This window comes from Peromyscus maniculatus, chromosome X (assembly GCF_049852395.1).
Source record: "Peromyscus maniculatus bairdii isolate BWxNUB_F1_BW_parent chromosome X, HU_Pman_BW_mat_3.1, whole genome shotgun sequence".
Taxonomy (NCBI): Eukaryota; Metazoa; Chordata; class Mammalia; order Rodentia; family Cricetidae; genus Peromyscus; species Peromyscus maniculatus.
Genome location: NC_134875.1, coordinates 138,172,568 through 138,196,268, shown reverse-complemented (window position 1 = coordinate 138,196,268; position 23,701 = coordinate 138,172,568). Strand labels below are relative to the sequence as shown.

General features: G+C 42.0%; 1 protein-coding gene across 7 annotated transcripts in view; it reads left to right on the top strand.

Moving 5' to 3' along the window:
* The window catches only part of Klf8 (KLF transcription factor 8), a 162,686-nt gene that overhangs the window by 110,442 nt on the left and 28,543 nt on the right, over positions 1 to 23,701 (top strand). The window contains exons 1-4 of one of the 7 annotated variants that reach the window (XM_076562820.1): positions 18,907 to 19,002; positions 19,135 to 19,250; positions 19,582 to 19,766; positions 21,125 to 21,344. The exons of 2 other annotated variants lie outside the window; for them this stretch is intronic. In XM_076562820.1, coding sequence (XP_076418935.1) covers positions 19,701 to 19,766; positions 21,125 to 21,344 — 286 coding nt within the window. In that variant the 5' untranslated portion in view covers positions 18,907 to 19,002; positions 19,135 to 19,250; positions 19,582 to 19,700. Of the gene's footprint in view, positions 1 to 18,876; positions 19,003 to 19,134; positions 19,251 to 19,571; positions 19,767 to 21,124; positions 21,345 to 22,663; positions 22,740 to 23,701 lie in introns of those variants that run through there. 4 more of the 7 variants (XM_042269164.2, XM_076562822.1, XM_015988417.3 and 1 more) reach the window with 4 other exon arrangements.

Here is a 23,701-nt window from a genome sequence, read left to right as displayed (position 1 = left end):
CCAGGAAATCTGGAACACCATGAAAAGACCAAATCTAAGAATAATAGGAATAGAGGAAGGAAAAGAAACCCAGATCAAGGGCACAGAAAATATTTTCAAGAAAATCTAGAAGAAAATTTCCCTAACCCGAAGAAGGAAATGACTATCAAAGAAAGTATGAGAAGCTTAAAAAATACCAAGTAGACTGGATCAAAAAAGAAAGTCCCCTTGGCACTTAATAATAACAATACTAAATGTACAGATCAAAGAAAGAATATTAAAAGCTGCAAGGGAAAAAGACCAAGTAACATATAATAGTAGATCCATTAGACAAACACCTGACTTCTCAATGATGACTCTAAAAGCCAGAAGGACCAGGACAGATGTGCTGCAGACACCAAGAGACCACAGATGCCAGCTCAAACTACTATCTCTACCCATCAAAACTTTCAATCACCATAGATAGAGAAAATAAGACACACCATTATAGAATCAAGTTTAAAAAATGTCTATCTACAAATCCAACCTACAGAAGGTACTAGAAGGAAAACTCCAACCTAAGGAGGTTAACCACACCCATGAAAACACAAGGAATAAATAATCTCAAATCAGCAAAACCAAAAGAAGAGAAGTATGCGAGTGCTCGAACACACATACCACCATCATCACCACCACCACTAACAACAAAATATCAGGGATCAGCAATCATTGGTCAAATTCACCAATAAAAAAAAACACAAGACTCATGGAACGGATACAAGAAAACAGGATCCATCCTTCTGCTGCATCCAAGAAGTACACTTTAGCATCAAGGATAGACATCACCTCAGAGTGAAAAAAAAAATGGGAAAAAAAGATATTCTAAGCAAAAAGACCTAAGAAGCAAGCTAGTGTAGCCATTCTAATATTTGACAAAATAGACCTCAAACCAAAACTGATCAGAAGAGATAGAGAAGAACACTACATACCCATCAAAGGAAAACTCCACCAAGATGACAATGTAATTCTTAACATCTATGCCGCAAACAAAAGGACACCTAAATGTGTAAAAGAAACACTGCTGCAGTTTAAATCACGTATTGCCCCAGCATGCACAGGGCCTGCACAGGTCTGCACCAGGTCCTCTGAGTGTATATTATGGCTTCCAGTTTAGTGTTTTCATGGGATTCCTGAGTGTGTGAATGAGTGGATCTTTGTTTCTTGTGCCTTCTCTTATTTTTATTATTATCTCTTGGAGGCCTGTTTATTTTCTAATGAGAGACAAAAGGGAGGATCCATATGGGAGGAGAGGTAGGGAGGAACTGGGAGGAGTAGAGGAGGAGAGAATCTGTAACCAGGATATATTATGTGAGGAAAAAAAAATCTGTTTTCAATAGAAGGTTAAAAAAAAAGCAAGCAGGCCATGAGGAAAAAGTCAGTAAACACTGTTCTTCTTTCAGCTTCTCCTTTAGTTCTTATGTCCAGGTTCCTGCCCTGCCTTCCCTTCATGATGGAGTGTGATCTGAGAGTTGTAAACTACATTAGTCCCCTATCCTCAAAAGAACAATATTGAGGGATTACCCTTTTAGATCTTAAAATATATTATAGAGATAATAATAAAAACACTATGGTGCAGACAACAAAAACAGACAAGTAGACCAATGGGACAAAATTGAACACCCAAAGATGAGTACACATAACTTCAGCCCCTGAATATTTGTCCAAGTAGATAACCTGGAAAAGAGAAAGCATCTTCAACAAATGGTTCTTGGAGAACTGCATGTCCACATGCAGAAGAATAAAATTAGACATGTATCTATCACTTTTCACAAAAACTAACACAAAATGTATCAAAGATCCAACTTAAAGCCTGAAAGACTCTAGACGAAAATATAGACAGTATTCTACGTTATATATATAGATAAAGGATAGGACTTTCTCAATAGGACTGCATTTGCCCAAGTATTAAGGCCAACATTTGATAAGTGGTACTTCATAAAACTAAAAGGCTTCTGCACAGCTGAAGAATCAATCAGGTAAAAAGCAAACTCACAGAATGGGACAGACTCTTTGCCAGCTATACATCTGACAGAGGATTAATATCCAGAATATATAAAGAATTCAAAAAACAAATTGTCAAAAAAAAAAAAAAAAAAAACTAAACACCCTATTCAAAAAAATGGGCCTGGGACCTGAACAGTGAGCTCTGAAAAGAAGGAAAAGATGGCCAGCAATGTTTCAAAAAGTGTTCATGGTCTGTAGATGTGGTGATTTGAATAAGAACAGCCCCCAATGCCTCAAATATTTGAATGCTTGGTCATTAAGGAGTGGCGCTACTTGAGCAAGATAAAGAGATGTGGCCTTGTTGAGGTGGATGTGGCCTTGTTAGAGTAAGTGTGTCAAGGGGGGTGGGTTTTGGGGTTTCAGAAGGCCAAGCCAGGCCCAGTGGCTCTCTTTTTTACTGCTGCCTGCAGATCCAGATATAAAACTCCCAACTTCTCCAACACCATGATGTCTGCCTGCATGCTGCCATGTGCCCCACCATGAAGACAATAGAGTAAACCTTTGAAAATGTAAGCAAGCCCCAATTAATTGCTTTCCTTTTTATAAGAGTTGCTATGGTCATGATGTCTCTTCACAGTAATAGAACAGTGACCAAGATACTAACTATTAAGGAAATGAAAATTAAAATTGCTCCGAGATTTCATCTTATTCCAGTCACAATGACAAAACAAGGCAGATGGTAAATGCTGGAGGGAATGTGGAGAAAGGGTAACCTTCCTTCACTCTTGGTAGGATTGCAATCTGTCTGTCCACTCTGAAATCAGCATAGAGCATTATCAAAAAGCTTAAAAATGACTCTACCATATGACTGAGCTATACTACCCCTTGACAATGCCTGAAGGATTTGACATCATACTCCACAGAAACTTGCTCAGCCATGTTCCTTCTTATAACTGGGGAATAAAAACAACCTCAGTGTCCTTCAGTTGACAAATGGACAATGAAAATGTGGTACATATTCACTATGGAGTACTATTCAGCTGTAAAGAAAGATGAAATCATGAACTTGCAGGTAAATGGATGGAACTAGAAAAGATCATATTAAAGGAAGTAACCCAGACCCAGAAAGATAACCATCACTCTCTATCATATGAGGCTCCTAGTTCCAAATGTGTTCAGATCTGTGTACGTGTGCTGGAATAATTGCAGAAATCAGGAAAGTAAAAAGAGATCTTGTTGGGGTTGGGGCATGGGGAAGCAATAGAGAGGGGAATAGTGATTTAATGGTGAAAGTGAGGAGGGAGGATGTATTCAAAACGAATAGAAGGAGATAAATACAGAAGGAATGAAGAGAGTTAAAAAACCAGAAAGGATGTCTGAAAAAGTCATATGGAATCATACTATCAACTACCTAAAAAAAACACATACACATAAACATACCATACAAATGTAAATATATACTTTGAATGAAATTTTCCCATTTGGACTTACAGTGCTCCCCCAAGAACCAAAAACAATTTAACAAAAACCTCAACACCAGACCTTCTTTTCAGGGTTGTCCAAGAGACTCCCAGAGCATTACAGGCTATTGCTGTTTCCCTTGGTTGACCCTCAGAGGTGGAAGGTACATCCCTATTGCTGAAAACACCATCCAAAAGCCTGCTTTCTGAGGACTAGTTTTTGTGGTACCAGAAGGTGCCATTCAGTATTCTAAAGGAGGGAAGCAACCAACAATCCTACCTAGCTGTAACACCTGTGAACCCCAATAAGGGCCATCAGGACAGAATAACCCTAGGGGTGCAGTTGTGGCATTCAGACCGGTGGCAGTAACTAACAAAAGGGAAACTGTGTCTGGTACTGGAAACATAGCCAGCTACCAGGGCTAGTGAAGTCATGGACCTTAGAGGAGAACCTACAACGGCCACTTTACAAAGCCAGTACAATCCCTAGCTATAGACCTAGCATTCTAAGTATTTGTCCTTTTAGCCTGTCTTAGTTACTTTCTTATTGCCATGTTAAGATATCATGACCAAGGCAACTTATAGAAGACAGCATGTAGTGGGGCCCTATAGTTTCAGAGGGTGAGTCTGAGACTTATGGCAGGGAGCACAGCAGTAAGCAGACAGGCATGGCGTTGGAGCAGTAGCTGAGATCCTACATCTAATACACAAGCATAAGGCAGAGAGCTAACTGAGAATGGAATGGGCGTTTGAAACTTCAAAGCTCATTCCCAGTGACACCTCCTCCAAACCACACCTTTATTCCTTCCCAAGTACTGGGGACTAAGCATTCAAATAGAAGAGGTTAAGGGCCCATTTTCATTCAAACCGTCACATTCCAATCTCTGACCCCCATAGGCTTGTGACCATATCAGAATGCAAAATGCATTTAGAAGAACTTCAAAAGTTCCCGTAGTCTTTCACAGTTATAACACAGTTTAAAAATCAAAGTCAAAAGTCTCAAGGCAATCTCTTAATTGTAACTCTCTATAAAATAAAAAAAGCAAATTGTATACTTCCAGCATACAATGGCATAGAATATGCATTACCATTCCAAAAGGGAGGAACGGGAGGATAGTAAAGAAATACTGGACCAGAGCATCACTAAAACCCAGCAGGACAAGCTCAAATCCCATAACTCTTATCTCCCGTGTCAAAGGGACATGGCTCATCCCTTCCAGCTTTGCTGACTGCTACACACTCCTTGCTCTCTTGGGCTGCTTCCATTCTGCATATGTGGCTTTTCTTTGCAGATATCCCAGGTCTCTGGCATCTCCAGCATCCTGGGTTCTCCAACACAATCCAGGCTTCACTTCTGCAATGGGATGCCAGGGAGGCTTTCCTCATCCTCTGAGGAAGATTCCAAAATATTTATTCCTGTATCTTTCATGACTTTAAAGCCAGAACCAGGTGGCTGATGCTGCCTAGTGCCTGCTTGGGATAGACTCTGGCCACCTCTTTGAATTGCATTTGCACAAGCTTTGATTTGTTGCTTTGCGGGAACAGACAGATAATTCCTCAGGCCTTTTGTTTTCACAAATTGCAGGATTAGCTGGGTGTGGTCTCACCCTGAGGGCACTACTCCCTTTATTCCATTTCTCTATTTCAATACAAACTATGGCTTCAGCATTAAATTTCCTAGTGTTCTTTTTCTCTTCAAACTATGTACTTCTTATTTCTTTTTCGAAACCTGCATAAGGATGTAAGCTCTCAGCTACTGCTCCAGGGCTCATATATTTGACTGCTTAGTCCCCAGTTGGTACAATTGTTTGGGTAGAATTAGGATGTTGCAGTAACGCCCGAGTTACTGATACCCGTTCACCATGTCCGAGCGAGGGGCTACGGATTAGAAAATAAGAGACAAGAGACAGCGAGTCATTTGCCACGGCTGAAATGCCGAATGCCAAATGCTGTTTATTAAAAGAGGGAGGAAACATTAAATACAGGCTTACAACACAATGGAGGATCGCCCGAGGGCAGAAGTTCGCTACCTGCTACCCAATGTTCTACATTCTTGTATCTAAGTTGTTGCAACATTAGGAAGTATGGCCTTGTTGGAGGAGATGTATCCTGGTGGGTGGGCTTTTGAGGTTTCAAAAGTTTGTATCATTCCCAGTTAGCTTTCTGCTTCATGCTTGTGGATCAGTTATAAATTCTCAGCTACTGCTCCAGCACCATGCCTGCCTGCGTGCTGCTATGATCCTAGCCATGATGATCATGGACTCTAAGTAAATGCTCTGAAACTATAAGTCCCAATAAACTCTTTCTTCTAGGAACTGCTCTGGTCATGGTGTCTGCACAGCAATAGAAAAATAAACTAAGACATATGCTCAGATAAGTGTAGTCTTCACCCCTCAATCAAGGAAACTTCTCTTTATAATAGATGAAGACCATTACAGAAAACTACAACCAATCAAAATGCAGAGGTCTGGAGCCTAGTCCCAAAAGAAACAACTATAGTGTAGCTCCCACATCTAAGGCTCAGAGATTATTATAGAAGATGGGGCAGAAAGATTTTTTTTTATTGTTGCTGTTTTTTTGAGACAGGGTTTCTCTGTATAGTTTCAGTTCCTGTCCTGAATCTCGCTATGTAGACCAGGCTGGCCTCGAACTCACAGAGATCTGCCTGGCTCTGCCTCCCGAGTGCTGGGATTAAAGGTGTGCACCACCACTGCTCAGCAGGGCAGAAAGATTTTAAGAGAGAGAAACAGGATGTTTGCTGTGAGATTGTGTCTCTTCCAAATGTCAGAAGTTACACCAGAACACCAACATGACTGTTTAAACATGAGATGAACAAGGACAACAACATGAGACGTGTTAAAGTGGACAAGTAAAAGCCCATGAGGCATCAAGCCTGCACAAAGAAGGACAGGCAGTTAAGGAATGTGAGAGTGGAAGAAACAGTCTTCCTCAGAGAAGAGCACACCAATTGGTTGTTCAGTACCAAATGGTCAGCCCTGAAAACATACATATAAGCACTGTTATACAGATTGAACAGGTTGTATTTATGTATTTAGGAACACACACACACACACACACACACACACACACACACACATATATGTATATATGTATGTTACAACAATTATTGATGAGTTAGACCATGAAGTTAAAATAGAGCAAGGAGGGGTATATAGGAGGACTTGGAGAGAGGAAAGGGAAGAAGGGAGAAATGATATAATTATATTATAATCTCAAAAGATAAAAGAAATGTTTTATTTGTTTGTTTGTTATGGTTTTTTGAGACAGGGTTTCTCTGTGTAGCCTTGGCTGTCCTGGAACTCGCTCATTTATCACTAGGTCTTGGTATAAAATATGCATCTCAGTGTAGTAGTATGACATAAATGGAGTATATAGTGTGCTGATATGGTAGCCATTACTTTTAGCTGCTTCTGTGAAAAGAATGTTTTGCAATTACTGATATAAATAATTCCCTGCTATGAATAGCAAGAAAAAGTGGTTGCTGTGTGTCTGGTGACAGTTTCTAACACGTGTAGAGCAGTAGCGAGGGAACAGAATCGATGTTCCCATGGCTCCACAGTGCTCCAAGTGTGGTCTCTGGAACAGAAATGCCAGCAGCTCTTGGAAACTTGTTAGAAATGAAAAGTTTTGGGTTCCTTGCAGTAATCTACTATATCAGAATGAGGCTAGGAGCCCCACAGTCTGGATTTTAGCAAGACATTCAGATGTGTCTCTGGGGTGAAATATGCTGAAATATGAGGTCCATGGTCTGCTGGAGGCTTAAGAATTGTCACTAAATCTTAGTTCTACATGAGAAACTTATTTTTCACAAAGATGTTATTTACCTAGCTTTTTGTCTTACCTAATTTATTCATGTTTTATGCACAAATCTGTATAATACAGTGCTCTTTTTTAAGATAAAATCATCAAAAATTTTATTCTTTTTTAGAAAAATAGAATGTTAAAAAACAAAACAAAATATCACTTCAAAGTTGGACAAGGCAAAACCAGCAGAAGGAAAAGAGTCCAAGACAAGGCACAAGAATCAGAAACTTACTGCTTTATACATTCAGGAGTCCCATAAAAATACTAAACTGAGCTGGGCAGTGGTGGCACATGCCTTTAATCCCAGCACTGAGGAAGGAGATGCAGACAGATCTCTGGTCTACAGAGTGAGTTCCAGGACAGCCAGGACTGTTACACAGAGAAACCCTGTCTCAAAAAACAAACAAAAAATGTACTAAACTGGAAACTATTGTATATACACAGAGCACCTGTGCAGACCTGTTCATGCTGCTTCAGTCTCTGTGAGTTCATGGGAGCTTTGCTGAGGTGATTTAGAGGGCGTTGTATTCCATCCCTTGTGGCTTTTACACTATTTTCACAGCTTTCTCTTCCATGAAGTTCCCTGAGCTTTAAGGAAAGGGATTTGATGAAGACATCCTGTTTAGAGCTGTGTGTTCCAAGGTCTGTCTGTCTGTCTCTCTCTCTCTCTCTGTCTCTCTCTCTCTCTCTCTCTCTCTCTCAAATGTCAGGCTGTGGGTCTCTCTATTTGTTCCCATTTCCTAAAAAGGAACCGTCTCTGATGGTGGCTGAGCAAGGCACACTGATCTATCAGTGTAGCAGAATATCATTAGGAGTCATTTTATTGATACTTTTTTTTAGAGCAGTAGTGTTTGGTTTTACCCTAGGTCCCTGAGCTATCCAGTCTCTGGTTCCTGATCACTCAAGCAGTGTCAGGTATGGGTTCTATCTCATGGAGTAGGCCTTAAGTCACAGCAGACATTGGTTGGTTACTCCCACAGGCTTTGTGCTACCATTGCTCTAGCATATTTTATGGGCAGGACAGGTTGTAGGTCAAAGAAGTGGCTGGGTTGGTGTTCACGTTTCTCTTTTAGGAACCTGCAGATACCTTCCCATACCAAAGACACCAGAACAGAGGGGCGAAGGTGAAGGCTCTATGTGGTCACTAGCTAGACTCTCTGTGTTCAGTGAATTGTGTGGATGTTGTCTTCAGCAATGAGGCATTGCTCTCAGTTTGTGGAGAGCAACCGTCTTGGCAGTTTAATCAAGCGATTTTTATTTATTTGTAACCCTTATATTTTAGTTTTTAGGAATTATTTTTATCATTTTAAGTGTGTGTGTGTGTGTGTGTGTGTGTGTGTGTGTGTGTGTTGTCTGTCTGTGTCTGTATCTGTTTGTGAATGCATGCAGGTGCCCATAGAGGCCTGAGCTGGAGTTACAATTACGTGATGTCTGTTCTGGAAGCTAAACTCAGGCCTGTGCAAGAACTGTATGTGCTCTTAAGCACAGAGCCATCTCGGTACTAGGTTACAGTTCAGACAGTTAGCCAAATAAGGAATCTGATTTTTTGGTTTCCTTTTTTAATATACTGATTTGTATCTTTGGTTAAAAAAAAATAATGTAAGTTAAATTATATCTTCTTACTGTACATAAGATATTGATTGTTTTATGCAGAAAAGCACAGGCTTTTCTGGCACGCTGAAATGGGAGTAGTAACACTGTGTGGAATCACAGGAATTAGTTTTTCAGAAATTTCTACATTCAAAAAGTTGTGTAGTAGATGCCTTTGGGACGTCATGAGAAGGTACCTCTTGCTTTGTTTTTATTTTGTTCGTTAATAGAGGAATCACCCCCATTCCATCATTTCAGCACAGCACAATCAAGGACAGACATAGGCTTACAAAAAGAATTGTCATTAGGAAAAAATTATATAAATTTAAAAGTTTCTCATGTAATATCAAGTGTCTATTTCTAAGGATCGTATGGTATGTCCATAGTTTTTTTTTTTAATCTAAATACAATAAGTTATGACTGGTAGGCGAGGTAGTCCATGCCTATAATCCCAACATTGGAGAAGCTGAAGTAGGAGAGTTGGAGGCTAGCCTGGGGTACAATCAAACAACACATACAGTCGGAACGACTGAAGTGGTAATTCTGATATGTGATATGGGCAAATTTTACTTCTCTCGGTCCCAGTTTTTACTCTCTAGAGACAATGGTGTTTACAGGGTTATCTCAGGGATTCTTTTACTATATGTAAACTGCTTAGAGCAGCTATAGGCACATAGCAAAACACCCAATTCAAATTGGAACTATTATTATTATAGAACGTTTGACTGATTTCTTCCTCAAGTTCTTTTCTTGGTTTTCATTTTGGGAAAGGAAGCTACCCTATTCTCACGAAAACATCATGCAGTTATCATCGGGAAACTGTAGATCCAAGAAGTTCACGATCAATGTGGGGCATGATGGCATATGCACTGGGAACAATAGTGAGCTGGAGATCAGACTGGGTCTCACAAACAGAATAGATGAACATGACATTTAAAAAAAAATCAATGATTCAGTTATCCAGTCAGTGAAATTAACAAATATTTATTGAGCAATTACTTTCTTTCAAGAACTAAATTACATCCTTGAGTAAATCTGACCTAGATCTGCCTTCTTACAATGAGGTCTGGTGGGAGAAGCAGGCATCGAATAGATCATCACACAAATACAGAGTATACCCAATTAGAAATTGTGATTATTGATGCTAGGGAAAATTGATTTGCTAAACATATACGTGTGGAAGAACATTCTACCAAGATTTGTGCACTTTGGCTCAAAAAGCAGTGTCTTCATCAGGTGGCACATGCTGGTTGAGAGATGCCATCAGGAAGAAAACCATAGAAATAGAAAACTATTTCTGAAGGGTTTTCTTGTAGCTCATATTTAGTGGCATCAATTTTTGTCTTGAGATAGGCACTTTTGAGAAATTTCTGCCTTGGAATGGCCAATTATAGCTGCAGTTCAAGAGGGCAAATGTTGTCAGGAAAACCAAGTCGAAGAGATTAAAATTTGTTTTACATCTGTTTATTTTGTGTAAGTGTGCAGGTGATAACATGAAATTTACCACGATCTGTGCTACCTGCCATGATAATCCATGTCTAGCCCGTATTTTCCAATTAATAAAAATAATTCGTGATCATTATAGAAAATATTTTAAATACTGTAAAGTTTTCAGATAATTCTACACACTAAATGTATTTCTGTATCAAAAATGTGTGTGTATAGGCAAATTTAAATGACATTATATATGCTCTTTTGTGTCTATTTTTCGACTCAGTATGAAATAATATTTTATATAGCCATATTTGTATTACAAAACCTAGCTTGTTTTCCTTTCCCCTCTCCATTTCTTCCTTCCTTCCCTCCTCCTCCTCCTTCTTTTTTTTTAGTTTTGGGGAATTGAACCTAGGACTTGGCTTCTCAAAGTTAAGCAAACCTATTCCCACTGAAGTATATTCCTAGTCTTATTTTTATTTTGAGATAAGAACTTGCTCAGTAGCCCAGAGTGGACTCCAGTTTGTGATTTTCCTGCCTCAGCCTCTCAAGTAACTGTGATTATGGGCATGGTACCACTTTGCACAGCTAGAAGCATAAATTCTGATGTCTGTATACTATCATATCCTTTATGCTGCTATAATAATATCACATAGTGGCTAATTTGCAATGAGAGTTTATGTCTCATTGTTCTGAAACTCGGTATATATAAGATCAAGGATCTTGCAGATTAGTGTCTTGCAAGGGCTGTTTTTTTGCTTCCAAGATGGTACTATGTTGTCTTCACATAGCAGAAGGAATGGAAGTGGGCTAGGGGACAAAGTCTGTTCCTTAAGCCTTTTTGTAAGAGTACTAATAGCTTTCAAGGGTCCTTCCTCTTAATACCATTGCCTTGGGAATCAAGGTTTCTGTGTATGAATTTTAGAGAAAGGACATATCAAATCTGACTAGCAGTGTATTTGTTATTTGGGCATCCTGTAATCTAGCTCCCTAATATCTTATTGTTGAACACTCAATCTCTTCTATTATATCTAAGTATGGAGTGATCTCCTTTGCCTTGATTTCTGGTTTTCTGTTAATAGACTTACTCTTGCAGTTAATTACCTGGTAAACTAAGATGCTAAAACATCTTGGTTTCTGGGAGATGGCATCGCTGATTGAGGAGTCTATAATTTGCTCTAAGTAGCTGAGATAGCAGATAGCAAAGAGTGTGGAAATGATGTTACAGAAGTGGATTGAGCTATTGGGGATGGGAAAGGAAAGAAGGTGAGGCATTTGAATGATCATGAATGGAAAAAATAGTCTTGTCTTTATTTCTCCAGAGTTGAATCTCAGGACCAATAAAGTATTACTGAGTTCAACACAAATACAGGTTGTGAGTCCCTTATCCAGATGCTTGGGAACAGAAGTGTTTTAGATTTCAAGTTTTTTCCTCAGATTGTGGAATATTTCTGTCTTTATATAATAATATATTTTAGATATGGTCTCATGCTTAAACATGAAATTTATTTTTATTTCAATTTATGAGAATAGCTTGAAGGTAATTTTATATAATATTTAATGAGAATGTATTTTTACATTTATATTTATTCAAGGTGTGGGAATGTGCATGTGCGTGTGCATACATGTGGAAGTGAGAGAACACATTGCAGGAGTCAGTTGGACTTTCCACCATGTATGTGAGTTCTGGGTATCAAACTCAGTCCACCGGGTTTGTCAGCCAGCACATCTCAGCAGCCCTCGTGTAAGTGTGTTGTGACTATAATTCTATGAGACAGGCAGGAACTTTTGCTGTCTAAGCACTCGGAAATGCTTCAAACTTCAGAGCATTTTAGATGTCCAGGTTGGGATTCTCAATCTGTAAAATGTACTAGCTAGTGCTCACTCTGTACCAAGTACATGTATTGTTACCTTATCTTCTCGGTGTCATCTTTGGCAGCTTTTCTCCTAATCCTCATCTTAATAAGGAAACCAAGGACCCAGGCAGTTTATATAAGTTGTCCAGTGTCACACAGCTATTAAGTGATGAATTAGTGGCAACATTGATGAAATGATGGCAGCATTAATGTGCAGACATCCATCTCTAATGCTTAATTATTACACTGTACCAACTTGCACTGGGTATTTGCTACAGTATAGGTACTATGCTCAGAAATGAAATCAGGATGATATAATTCAACTATGATGATCTAACTCCTGATATCAAGGAGCTAACAGTCAAATGAGTAAGATTGCACGTAAAAAGATAAATTTAATAAAATGTGATGAGCCCTATGGGAGCCATATTTCACCATGTTGTAAGAGGCAAAAGAAAGCCTTTTAGTATAAAGTGGGTGCTTCAAGAATTAGGGGAGGTGCTTTCCCTAGGTTCAGTGTTAAAATGCCATGTTCTATTATCAATTCTGCAGTGGCTATAGGAAAAATGGGCAAGTTTGATTTTTATTTGTAGATCAGGGTGTTAACACCCTCCTCTAAATCAAGGTGTCCAATAAATGAACTGTTAGATTTGGGTAATTAGATTCACACTGGCTTGCTAAAGATCAATGTTTGAGTTACTTTCATAATTTAGAACATATCTGTAGCATTACTTACTTATTGTTCTTTAAATGAACTAACTTACTTCAATAAAAATAAATTTCTACAAAAATAGTGTGGCTGAAAACAGAAAGCCAGTTTTATTTTCTGTAAATAGAAGGTTACCATAAAAGTAAATACACAGTATGGGAAAATATTTATCTGTGTGCCACCCAAAATGATCCTTTATAGAACTATTGGCATACACGCCACATGTTGAAAACACTTACTGAAATAACATCTTCAGGCCTTTCCCACACTGACATTCTGTAACTGGGTTGAGTAAGTCTTGCAAGGATTTGTGTCTCCCACATTTTATTTTCAGCACATTTGTGCACATTTCCTCCACTTGGCCACATAGCCCTGACCATTTCAATTGTGTGTTTCTACCATGTAAATAGGTGTATCCCCGTGGCATACTAATTAGACACTCATCCCCGATCAGACCATTTATCTCATTTTAGGAAGTGAATTGCCGCTGCTAATCTGCCTGCCATCCTCATTTCAATTCATTACTGTACTGACTTGAGAGAGTAAAGCGCTGTCCTTGTCACTCCCCATCAGGCTGCTTAGACTGGATTTGTGGGATTGACTTGAGGGGTAAAAACTACTACAATGCACGGCTATTCGGTGAAAGGAGGAAATGAAGGAAATAAAGCTTGAGGCTTCAGTACTTTTAGTAGGCGTGTTAAGAAAGATTTTGAGAAAGCACCATAGGCAGAACCCCATTCAGATTTTCTGTTTTACTTTCCAGCGTCAGGGCCCATTTCTTACCTGTTTGGGGGACATGAGAGCTGCTTTTTGTGCCCTTGGGGACCTAGCACTCCTAGACTACCGTAGTAATAAAGACATTTCTGTCCTATTTAGATATTTCCTTACCTAATCTCATATGTTTATTTGGGGAATATGAAAGCAAGTATTCAAGTGTTATACTGACTCGGGAATATACAATCAAGGGACAAGGACACCTTTCCTTCAGGTGAGGCCGAGGCTCCCAGTTTTTCTGGTTTGACTTGGTTGCTCACTGTTGAAGGCTCTTCCTTCCTCCAATTTATGGGTGTGGTAACTTCTGTAGTCTAAGTAGTGTGAAAATCCATGGGAGCCCAACTTCTTGTCTTAACACATACACTACTACTACCACCACCACCACCACCACCATGACCACCACCACCACACTACCACAATTAATCAAGCGTTTTATTCATAGTTAGTGGCCTAAGGCACAACTAAATTTATAGGAGTTTGTAGGCCTGCTAGAGCTTGCCTGGGATGGTGTTATGCCAGGAGGATTTCAAATTCTGGCCATACACTCCTGGCCCACTGGACATTCCTAAGGTGAATTTAATTGTGCCTCTGGATGCCTTAGAGCAAACAGTTTGCTTGCTAATTTTGTAAATTGGTGTATTTAGGTGTATAGGGAAAGGGAATACAAAGAATATGGGCCATTGCTTCAACTTCTGTGGCCAAAAAGGAGACTCAAAGTTCAGAGGTTCCATTGTTAAGAGTAATACTAGTTAACCTTTGAGAGGTTCCTTTGTGCCAAGCAGTGTGCTTTGCAGGCGGTAATCTCATCGGGCTGAGGTAGGCTTTTCCGGGACTGATTGCTGATAGAACTCTGGAGACTGAAAAAAAAAAACGGTTTGATTCCTTCCACTCTGGGAAAGAAGCCCCCAAACTCAAATTCGATAGTCACTGCAAAGCCTCCTCTGTGTCTTATTTAATCTTTTTGACAGCTCTGTGAAGTCAGTGCTAACAGTATCTCTGTAAAAGAAATCGCTGTAGGAACTGGTGTTTAGAGACGTGAACGCTTTTGCTCAACGTTGCATAGCTTACAAACCAAGTCTTTTTCCCGGTCTTCTCCTCTCAGCGAAATAGACATTCCTTTTCTTACTATCCTTATCTTTTGCTGCCAGTAACCTTCGAGATGTCCTCTGAGCCATGGGAGGAACTCAACAGTGCTTCAACACTGGCAGGGAGGCAAAAGGTCTCCTAGCTGAGCTTGCAGGGAGACTATACCCCCTGGGGAATGCAGAGCAAAAAAAAAAAGTGGGTGAGGAGGGCAATTTTGTTCCCACTAGGTCTGAGCTATGCACTGGTTTTGGCAACAGTCTTGCCCCGGGAACAACATATTATAAGAGGGCCAAGTTTTCTGTTTCCGTTCTTACCTTCTTCCTTGTCCCCCAGGCTGCTTTACCCTGCTTGCCCCCTAAATCTCCTCCCTTGTCTCGTCTCTGCCTTTCCTCATCATCCTCTTCTGCCCCCTTTTTTTTTCTGCCCCACCTTCTCCTTAGCTCCAGCCCTTCAAGAATTTTCAATTGTTGTTGTTGTTCTGCTGGGAGCCGGGAGGGTGGAGGCCTCTTCCTGAGGCTTTTCCTCCTCTTCTCCCTCTAGCCCTCATTCTGGGCTCCACCCCAGCAGTGTGTTGGCTGGCATTCTGGAGGAGGAAGAGAAGCAGGAGAGTGAAGAGGAAGAAGGGCAACAAAGAACAGCATCTTGTGTGCTCTGGGTGTCTGCAGGCTTCTCTGCCATCTTTCACGAAGTTCAGTTTGTAATTTAACCCTCACCTTCCCCCTCGGATTCTATAAGCATATAGGGGAGAGCTTAGGCTGCTTTTGCCAGCATTCAGGCTCCTTATGCTTGGGGTGAAATGGAACAAGCTGAAGATATTGGAGGTTGCTCTTTGCTTTATTTCTTAAGCCACCTAAGAAAAGGGGAGCCTGTGGTTCTTCCTAGAAGGAAGAAGCATTGCATCTACTTCTTCATGTCTGCTCCCTCACAACTTTCCATCTGACATAAATGGCATCCACCATGCTGTTTATTGATCTGAGAACAAGTGTGGAGGGGCTCAGTGGGAGAGTGCTGGCCAGCCATACCCAATGCACTGGGTTCCGGCTACGGTCTGGAGAAATAGAGAACAGAGACAAAGCATGTTAAGGTAAACTCCATCTTTACCACTAACTGGGGGACATAGTTCCTTGTGAGTCACCTTTGAGTTCTCATTCAAACCAGACGGATTCCATATCTGAAAACTTCAAAGGGAAAATATGAACCAAAAGACTGGGTATGATGAAGTCAAAGGCTCCTACTCTGGAGTCCTTGAGAGAGAGAGAGAGAGAGAGAGAGAGAGAGAGAGAGAGAGAGAGAGAGAGAGAGAGAGAGAGAGAGAGAGAGAGAGGAGAGAGAGAGAAAGAGAGAAAGAGAGAAAGAGAGAATGAGAATGGGTGGCTTGATTTTATTTCTCCCTCTAATGTTCAACATGCTTCTTACTAGGGCATAGGTGCTTAGTATATTTCATTGACTAAATAGGTGGAAAAGAGTCTCGAGTTCATTTATCTAAGGTTTAATAATTTACTTGTTTTTTCCAAAATCTGAATTTACCAATCTGATATAATGTTTTCTATACAAATGCAGTTGAGGCAGACAAAAACAAGGGCATAAAATAAATTAGATAACTAGGGACACTTTTAGCCAGAGGATCGACTGTTTGATTATCTTCAAATGGACACAACTTTTTTTTTTTTTGGTTCTTCGAGACAGGGTTTCTCTGTGTAGCTTTGCACCTTTCCTAGATCTCGCTCTGTAGACCAGGCCAGCCTGGAATTCAGAGATCCGCCTGGCTCCACCTCCTGAGTGCTGGGATGAAAGGCGTGTGCCACCACCACCTGGTGAGGACACAACTTCTTGAGGAGCCTGTGTAGATTGAATGAAGACTTCATGATGGCCTGACGGTGTACCTAGCATAGATAAAGAATTCTCTCTCGTGGCTATTGATGTAGAAATTTATTACAGAAGTCTACCAGTCTTCCTTTTGCACATCACAAAAGTGTATTAGTCTTTGATATAAACAGTTTGACATCCTTGAATCTAAAACTATCTGTCATCACTGAAGATAGCCTTGGACTAATGATAAATCATTTTTTCAGTAATACTCCCCAGATTTTATACATTAAGAACATAAGGCTCCAAGGGATAAATGACATTTTAAAAAAAGAATATGTAGGGTATAGAGAGATAGTGAGGCATTTATAAAAGCCCCTACTACAGGGTCATTCTTCCACATAGCACGTACATATACATGCTGTTTAACATTTGTTCCTTGCTTTCTACATATGAAAATGACAGTGATAATACCTACCTATACCACTCTCAGAATGATTCAATGCATCTTAGAACAGAGCTCAGCACATAGTTTCTGCTCGATAACTATTATTGATAACAATATCCAGCATCTACATTACAGACATAACAACACCTGATGCCTAACCTCCAGGACATTATAGTGTAGTAATGAGAAGCAGTTATAACAACACGTGGATACCTAGAGGTACAGCAGGAAATGGTCAGTTCTTCCTGAGTGAATTAAATAAGGAGAGGAGATGACCTTTAGTTCGTCCTTTTAAAAAGGTGGGCAGAGAGTTTAAACAGCCACTTCAGACAGAGAAGGTAAGGTGTCTGTCTCATGGCCCCGAGGCTGGAAAAGGCCTGGGATTACCAGAGATTTCAAATCTGGGTAAGATCTAGCAGGACAGGAAAAACCCTGCTGCTTGAGATAGAGGCAGGGTCCAGATCCTCATCACAGCAAGTGGAAGAATTCCGAGGTGTTGCCTTAATGTTTAGGTGGTTGGTGATCTACCGTGAAAGAACAGATTGTCTGGGAGATGTTTAAGATACATCTGAGCAGACATAGCAATTAAGCAAACGGACATACATTCCGGGCACATACTGAGCTGTGACCCTCAGTTTCCTTATTCTTTTTCTTAAGAAGCTGGGTGTGACAGTTCATGCCTGCAAACTCAGAACTAGTGAAACTGAGGCAGGAGACTGGTGAGTTTGAGGACAGCCTAGGCTATAACATTAACCGGAGCTCTGTCGTAAGACTACCTATCTCAAACAATAACAAAAATGAGCTGGCGTACAGTTGAGTGGTAGAGTGCTTGCTTAGAATACACAAGGTCCTGAATTCAGTCCTCAGTCCTCCCTTATGAGGCATAAAAATATAGTGCTACCTACTTCCAGGGTTTTCCCCAGGAATAAAGGAAAATGGATGACTGTAATGGTACCTGGCCCAGTGAACTGCCCATGCGAGGTGCTGAATACACGGAGCCTATTATTACTTCTCTTGCTTGGCTGCTCCTTCCCTTCCTCTCCTTTGTTTCTTCTCTCTCTTTTGCCCACCCCCCCTTTGAAAGAACTGTGATAGGGAAGAGGCACTGGAAGGAGGCTGTGGTTGTCTGTGACTTCCTGGGTTTCCATGAAATGAGCTAGAGAAGGACTACAAGGCAAGGGCAGGGAAATGCTGGAAATGTGGCTTCTAGTCTATGGATTCAGATCTTCAGGGAGGTTAGCCAATACTTGGCTGGGAGGCGGTCTCAGGGGGTTGAGAACTCTATTCTTAGAGAGCTGGTAGCTGGGAGACTCAGAAAGCCTTTCTGAACTCTCCCTGCCAGGGCCACAGGGTGTTAGGAATTCATCTTCAACTCATTTTTCCCCACCTTCTCTTTACTCTCACCTTCTCTTAGCTAGTGCTAGAAAATGCACCCAGCTCCAGTCCTCCTTTCCTCTTAAGTGTCATCCCTAAAAAGACACTGTGACCCCTCTGTCCTTGCTACTGTCACACGTTGCCATGGAGAACTGGGAGGGTAAAAATCCGCTTACAGTTACCATCTTTCTGGCACTCCCCATTCCCCGTCCTTTTCTTCCTAGACATCCCTTACTCCCAATCACCACACCCTTCTCACCCTTCCCTAGAGAGCTTAAATCCTGGTGGATAGGTGACCATGTAGTGTGCCCGAAAACCCCTGGCAAGGACTAAGGATGCACTGAAACTGATTTCAGTTGTACCTGCTGCTGCAGGAGGCCAACAGAGACCGCCGCCAGGGGCGAGGCCAGCTCCTAGGTCTCGCCCCACCCCCTCCCCTGTCCCTCCGCCTTCTCTGCCCCACCCATCTCCACCCCCCTCCTACTCCACTCCCCTCTAGCGGCCACTTGTCCCTTTTAAGGAACTCCACCCTAGGTGGAGTCCTCATGGTAGTCACACCTCTCTTCTGGGCCTAGTCTGCCAGAGAAAGAGCGAAGCACTCCACCTACTCAGGTTGCCCAGCGAGCGAGCGCGCCAGGTTCTGACCCCACGGGCGTGGTGTACCAGTGGGGTGGCCAGGTACCACCGGGAAGTCTCTCTAGCTCGGTCCAGCGGGAGTGCCTGCCACTAACGTGGGAGCCCCTGCCCTGGGTCGGTGTTTTCCTATATGTTTCGACCAATCGCCGGCCTCTTTTCCTCCTTTCTTTTTAGGAAGGCGCCGGGTGTGCAGCGCTAACCGCTGCGTGGAGGGGATCCTCTGGCGCTGTCTCCTTGCGGGTCTTCACTGACTCCTCCGTCTCAACTTTGCGTTCAAGTCGTGATCTGAGGTTTGGGTGCTTTGCCGGGACCCCACCCCGGCTCTCTCGGGGAGGGTGTGAGGAGTTCTGGGGTGGGTGGAGAATGGGCTTGGCCGGAACTGAATCGGTTGAGGTAAAAGGGGAACGCAGGAGCTTTAGCGCTGGCTACTTCGCTCCGGAGAAGCCGCTGTATTTTTAGCACAGGGAAGGCTGCAGTGGGAGGATTCTTTTTAGGAAGTCTGCTCCGCCGCCCCGATTCGGGGCTTGGATGCTTGAAAGCTTTGTTTCCCTTGTTCTGAGGGTGGCCCAGCTGGGTCTGAATCGACTCCCTCCCTTTTTCGTCCCCCCCATCCTTTTCCAGCCAGGAGAAAACAGAGAGGTGGGGGACCAAGGAAGAGGAGGCTAAAGCGCGTTGCCAGGCGCGCTGTCAGACATGGGCGGGTGCGAGGGGAACAGCTGTCTTGAGATCAGCTCAAGAGTATGAGTCTCCGGGAGGACCGCATGAGCTCCGGACACTTCAGGAGTCCTCAGCTAGAGACAAGGGCGGTAAGTGACTCGGGAAAGAACCCACTCTCATGTCCTCAATCTAGGTTCTAACTAACCCCCCCCCTCCGCCCCGCGCGCCGCCGCCGTCGCCGCCGCCGCTGCCAACCGCACACACCCACTTGGCTTTGGGTTTTAGCAGTGAAGTGTTGGGATGGGGGGCGTGTGAGCGGAAAGGGTAAGAACATTATGTGGAATCAAATTAAACTCAAGGGAAAAATGACTTCCCTTAAGGATTGTGAAGCGAGACTAAGAGGAGGGGGTACTTCAGGGGGCCTTGTGGAAGAACTGAAAGGGGACAAGAATGGATAGGTTTGTCTACTTCAGTCTGTCCTGTCTCTATGCTCTCAATTCTCCTTAAGTGGTTCGTTTTAACCGCATACATCCAAAGTCTCAGTAAGAGAGAAGAGAATTTGGAAGACCAGTGATCCCACTTACGTCACCCCTCCCTTCCCCCAAGCGGTAGCAGGTACCTAGAGATGATTCTCCAAAGAGGGAGGAGGGGCAGTGAAGAGTTAAGCTGGGAGCATGGCCTCTTAGTATTGATGGCAAGACCCCTTCCCGGAGCCTCTGAGGAGGAGCTGGTTAGGGCGTGCCAGCTCTTTAAGGAGGGGCTGAGCTTGGTTGCAGGAAGAAGCCAAAGCGTAGCCTTATCTAGGCTTCTTAAGATGTGGCCAAGAGGTGAGTTCTTGTAGGTGGATGATCAGCCGGGATTGCTGTGATTACCAGAGTGAAAGGATGTGCTTCGCCACAGGTGAAGCTTTTTGGACTTTTTTGACCCTAAGAATTTTGAAGAAACGAAATCATATCCTAACAGGTGGCCAGGGGAGCAATACCTTATTTTCTCTAATATTACTGCCCATGTGGGAAAAAAAATTATAAAGTACTTGCATGCCACTTAGTGTAATAGGGAGAAAGAAAAGAGAAAAAAGAGACTAATATCTAAATTTGGATTTTAAGCTGAAGATATTGGTTTGGGATAATAAAAAAGATCTACTTTGAAACCCTCCTACCACCACGAACTGGTTTTATGACCACGAGCCTTGCTTTTCTCCTCTGTAGGATGCATGTTAAAAATTCTTACTCAGAAGATATATGTGCGACTTGCTCTGTTTTTCACTTTCTTTTCCTACTCTTTGGGGTTTTCTCTCTGGAGCACCGCTAGTCAAATTAGTACTTTGCTGTCCTTAAAACACATTTTGGACAAAGGGAGCAAAGACCTGTGCAGTGTGAACAGTTTGCTCAAAAACAGGCTGGAATATATGTCTTATTTGTTTGTGATTTAACGTTGTTCCCACTGGATTTTATCAGCTGCAAGAAAAAAGGCCACTAATCGTCCTATCTTCTGATTCTTTGGTCAGTTTTACCAAGATGATGTAACCAGCAGGACCTTTGGACAGCAAACCAGTGACTCAGAAATGGCTTCATCCTCTTCTTCAAAGTTTGGGGGTAACCCTTATGAGAGAGACATTAATCCTTGGAAACTGCTGACGCGACAGGCTAGGCACAGTGTGTCTCCAGGTTATCTTAGAGGGCAGCTAGGCAAAAACACAGGACGGCTAGAAATACCACTTCAAAAGAGTAAGTGACAAATGTAACTACCTCGTCTGTTTGCTAGACCAAATTGCATAAAGGCTCACTCCATTTTTCCAGCATCAGAATGCTGGAGAGCCCTCTTGCTTTCAGAGCTCATAGGAGGGAAAATTGGTGGGGGAAAAGTGATCACCACAACCACCCGTATTTTTCTTGTCTACGCACTTCGGAGATGCAGCTCTTAGTGGTTCTTCTGTTTGGTTTTTTTATTGCCATGGTACCAAGACTAGATATTATTAGTCTTTCCAGAATGTTCTGTTTCTCCTGCAAGGAGGTGGAGATTGGCTACTCACGCTTTTGTACTCTGGCAGGGCCTTATTAATGTTTGATACATCTAGAGGTTTTATTTTCGTATTTCTGTCTTTATTATTTTTATGTATGTGCTTTTGTATGTGTCTGGATGAGTACATTGCTGCTTGTTTGAAGAAACCAGAACTCCTGGTGATTGTGAGCTGCCTAACATGGGTTCTGGGAACCAAACCTGGGTCCTCTGGAAGAGCAGGAAGTGCTCTTAACATGTAACTGTAACTCCAGCCCAGGACATTTATATGTTTACCTTAGCTTTGAGTCAGTTATACTTTATGAGCTCGCTTAAATTGTTGGATGAAGGAAAAACAGTTTGGGGATATGTAATTCATTTAGCAAATTGACATATTGGACGTCAGGCACTGGGGAAAATGGTATTATGTTGTTTGTTTGTTTGTAGTATTATTGGGCATTGGAATCAGTGTCTGGTATACCATTGGAATTTTTAAAACGGTAATAGTGTCTTACTATGTAGCCAGGCTAACCTGGCTCTCAATCCTCCTGCCTCAGCCTCCTGAGTGCTGGAATTATAGGCATGAGCAATTTTTTTTTTTTTTTGTTTTTTCAAGACAGGGTTTCTCCGTGTAGTTTTTGTGCCTGTCCTGGATCTTGCTCTGTAGACTAGACTGGCCTCAAACTCACAGAGATCCACCTGGCTCTGCCTCCCTAGTGCTGGGATTAAAGGCGTGCGCAGCCGCCACAGCCGCCGCTGCTGCCTCACGCGACATGAACACTTTTTAAAGCTCCTTTTGTTTTAAAGCTCTGCTGCATTTTGACTATTTGTATTCATAATGAAGCCTCCAGTCCTTTGAGAACTTCTTGATGACACTCATATCGTCGTGTCTTCATAGTACTTACCTAATTACCTTTCCCTTGTAAGCACTTGGTACATATTTTGTAGATTGTGATCTGAGGTCAGTTCTTTTTTTAGTTTTTCGAGGCAGGGTTTCTCTGTATAACAGCCCTGGCTGTCCTGCAACTCACTCTGTAGACCAGGCTGGCCTCACAGAGATCCATCCGCTTCTGCCGAGTGCTGGGACTGACCTAAGGCGTACGCCACCACCGCGGGGACCTAAGGTCTTATTCTAAACTGCCATATTTTTTTAAGTGAAGAGAACCCTTCTTAGGTGTGATTGACCTAAATGATCATCCAGTATGGTTACAATTTAACTACTAAGTAGAGTATGAATAGATGGTGTTATCTCTTCATCCAAAGACAATCTGAGACCACATTTGGTTTGATTTTATAAGTAGAAGTCGGGTTTCTGTTCTTTTTATTAACCCCAACTCAACTTTATTATCTAGCCTATTATTTCTAAAATAATATGGTCCCTTGTGGTTGGTTGTAAATGATGTATTTAAGTGAAGGGTCTCACTAATTTTGCTATTTTCAATGCTTCATTTTACTTTAATGTTGTTAATGTTGTGTGTCTGAATGGGGAGACATATGAATTATTGAGCAGGAAGTTAGTTATAAATGTCCAGAACATTCTAGATAGTCTATATAACATGTTAAAAGATGTTATTTGTATATTTACTTTTTTTTAAGATTTATTTATTTATCATGTATACAGAAGAGGGTACCAGATCTGATTACAGATGGTTGTGAGCCACCATGTGGTTGCTGGGAATTACCATGTGGTTGCTGGGAATTGGACTCAGGACCTCTGGAAGCGCAGTCGGTGCTCTTAACCTCTGAGCCATCTCTCCAGCCCTATATTTACGTTTTTTTAAGTGCAATGTGGATTTGGTGGGGGGGGGGGTTATATGTCTTTTTGCCGTGCTAGGAACTGAACTTAACCGGTCTTGCATATGCCACTGAACTGCATCCCTAGTCTATGAGAGTTTGAAGGTTAAATAATGCAACGCTAGCACCTTGTTAAGGTGTTTCAAACCTGCCTGGCGGTGGTGGTGGTGGCCTACACCTTTACTCCCTGCGCTTTGGAGGCAGGTGGATCTCAGAGTTTGAAGCCAGCCTGGTCTACAGAGTGAGTTCCAGGGCAGCCAGGGCTACACAGAGAAACCTTGTCTTGAAAAAT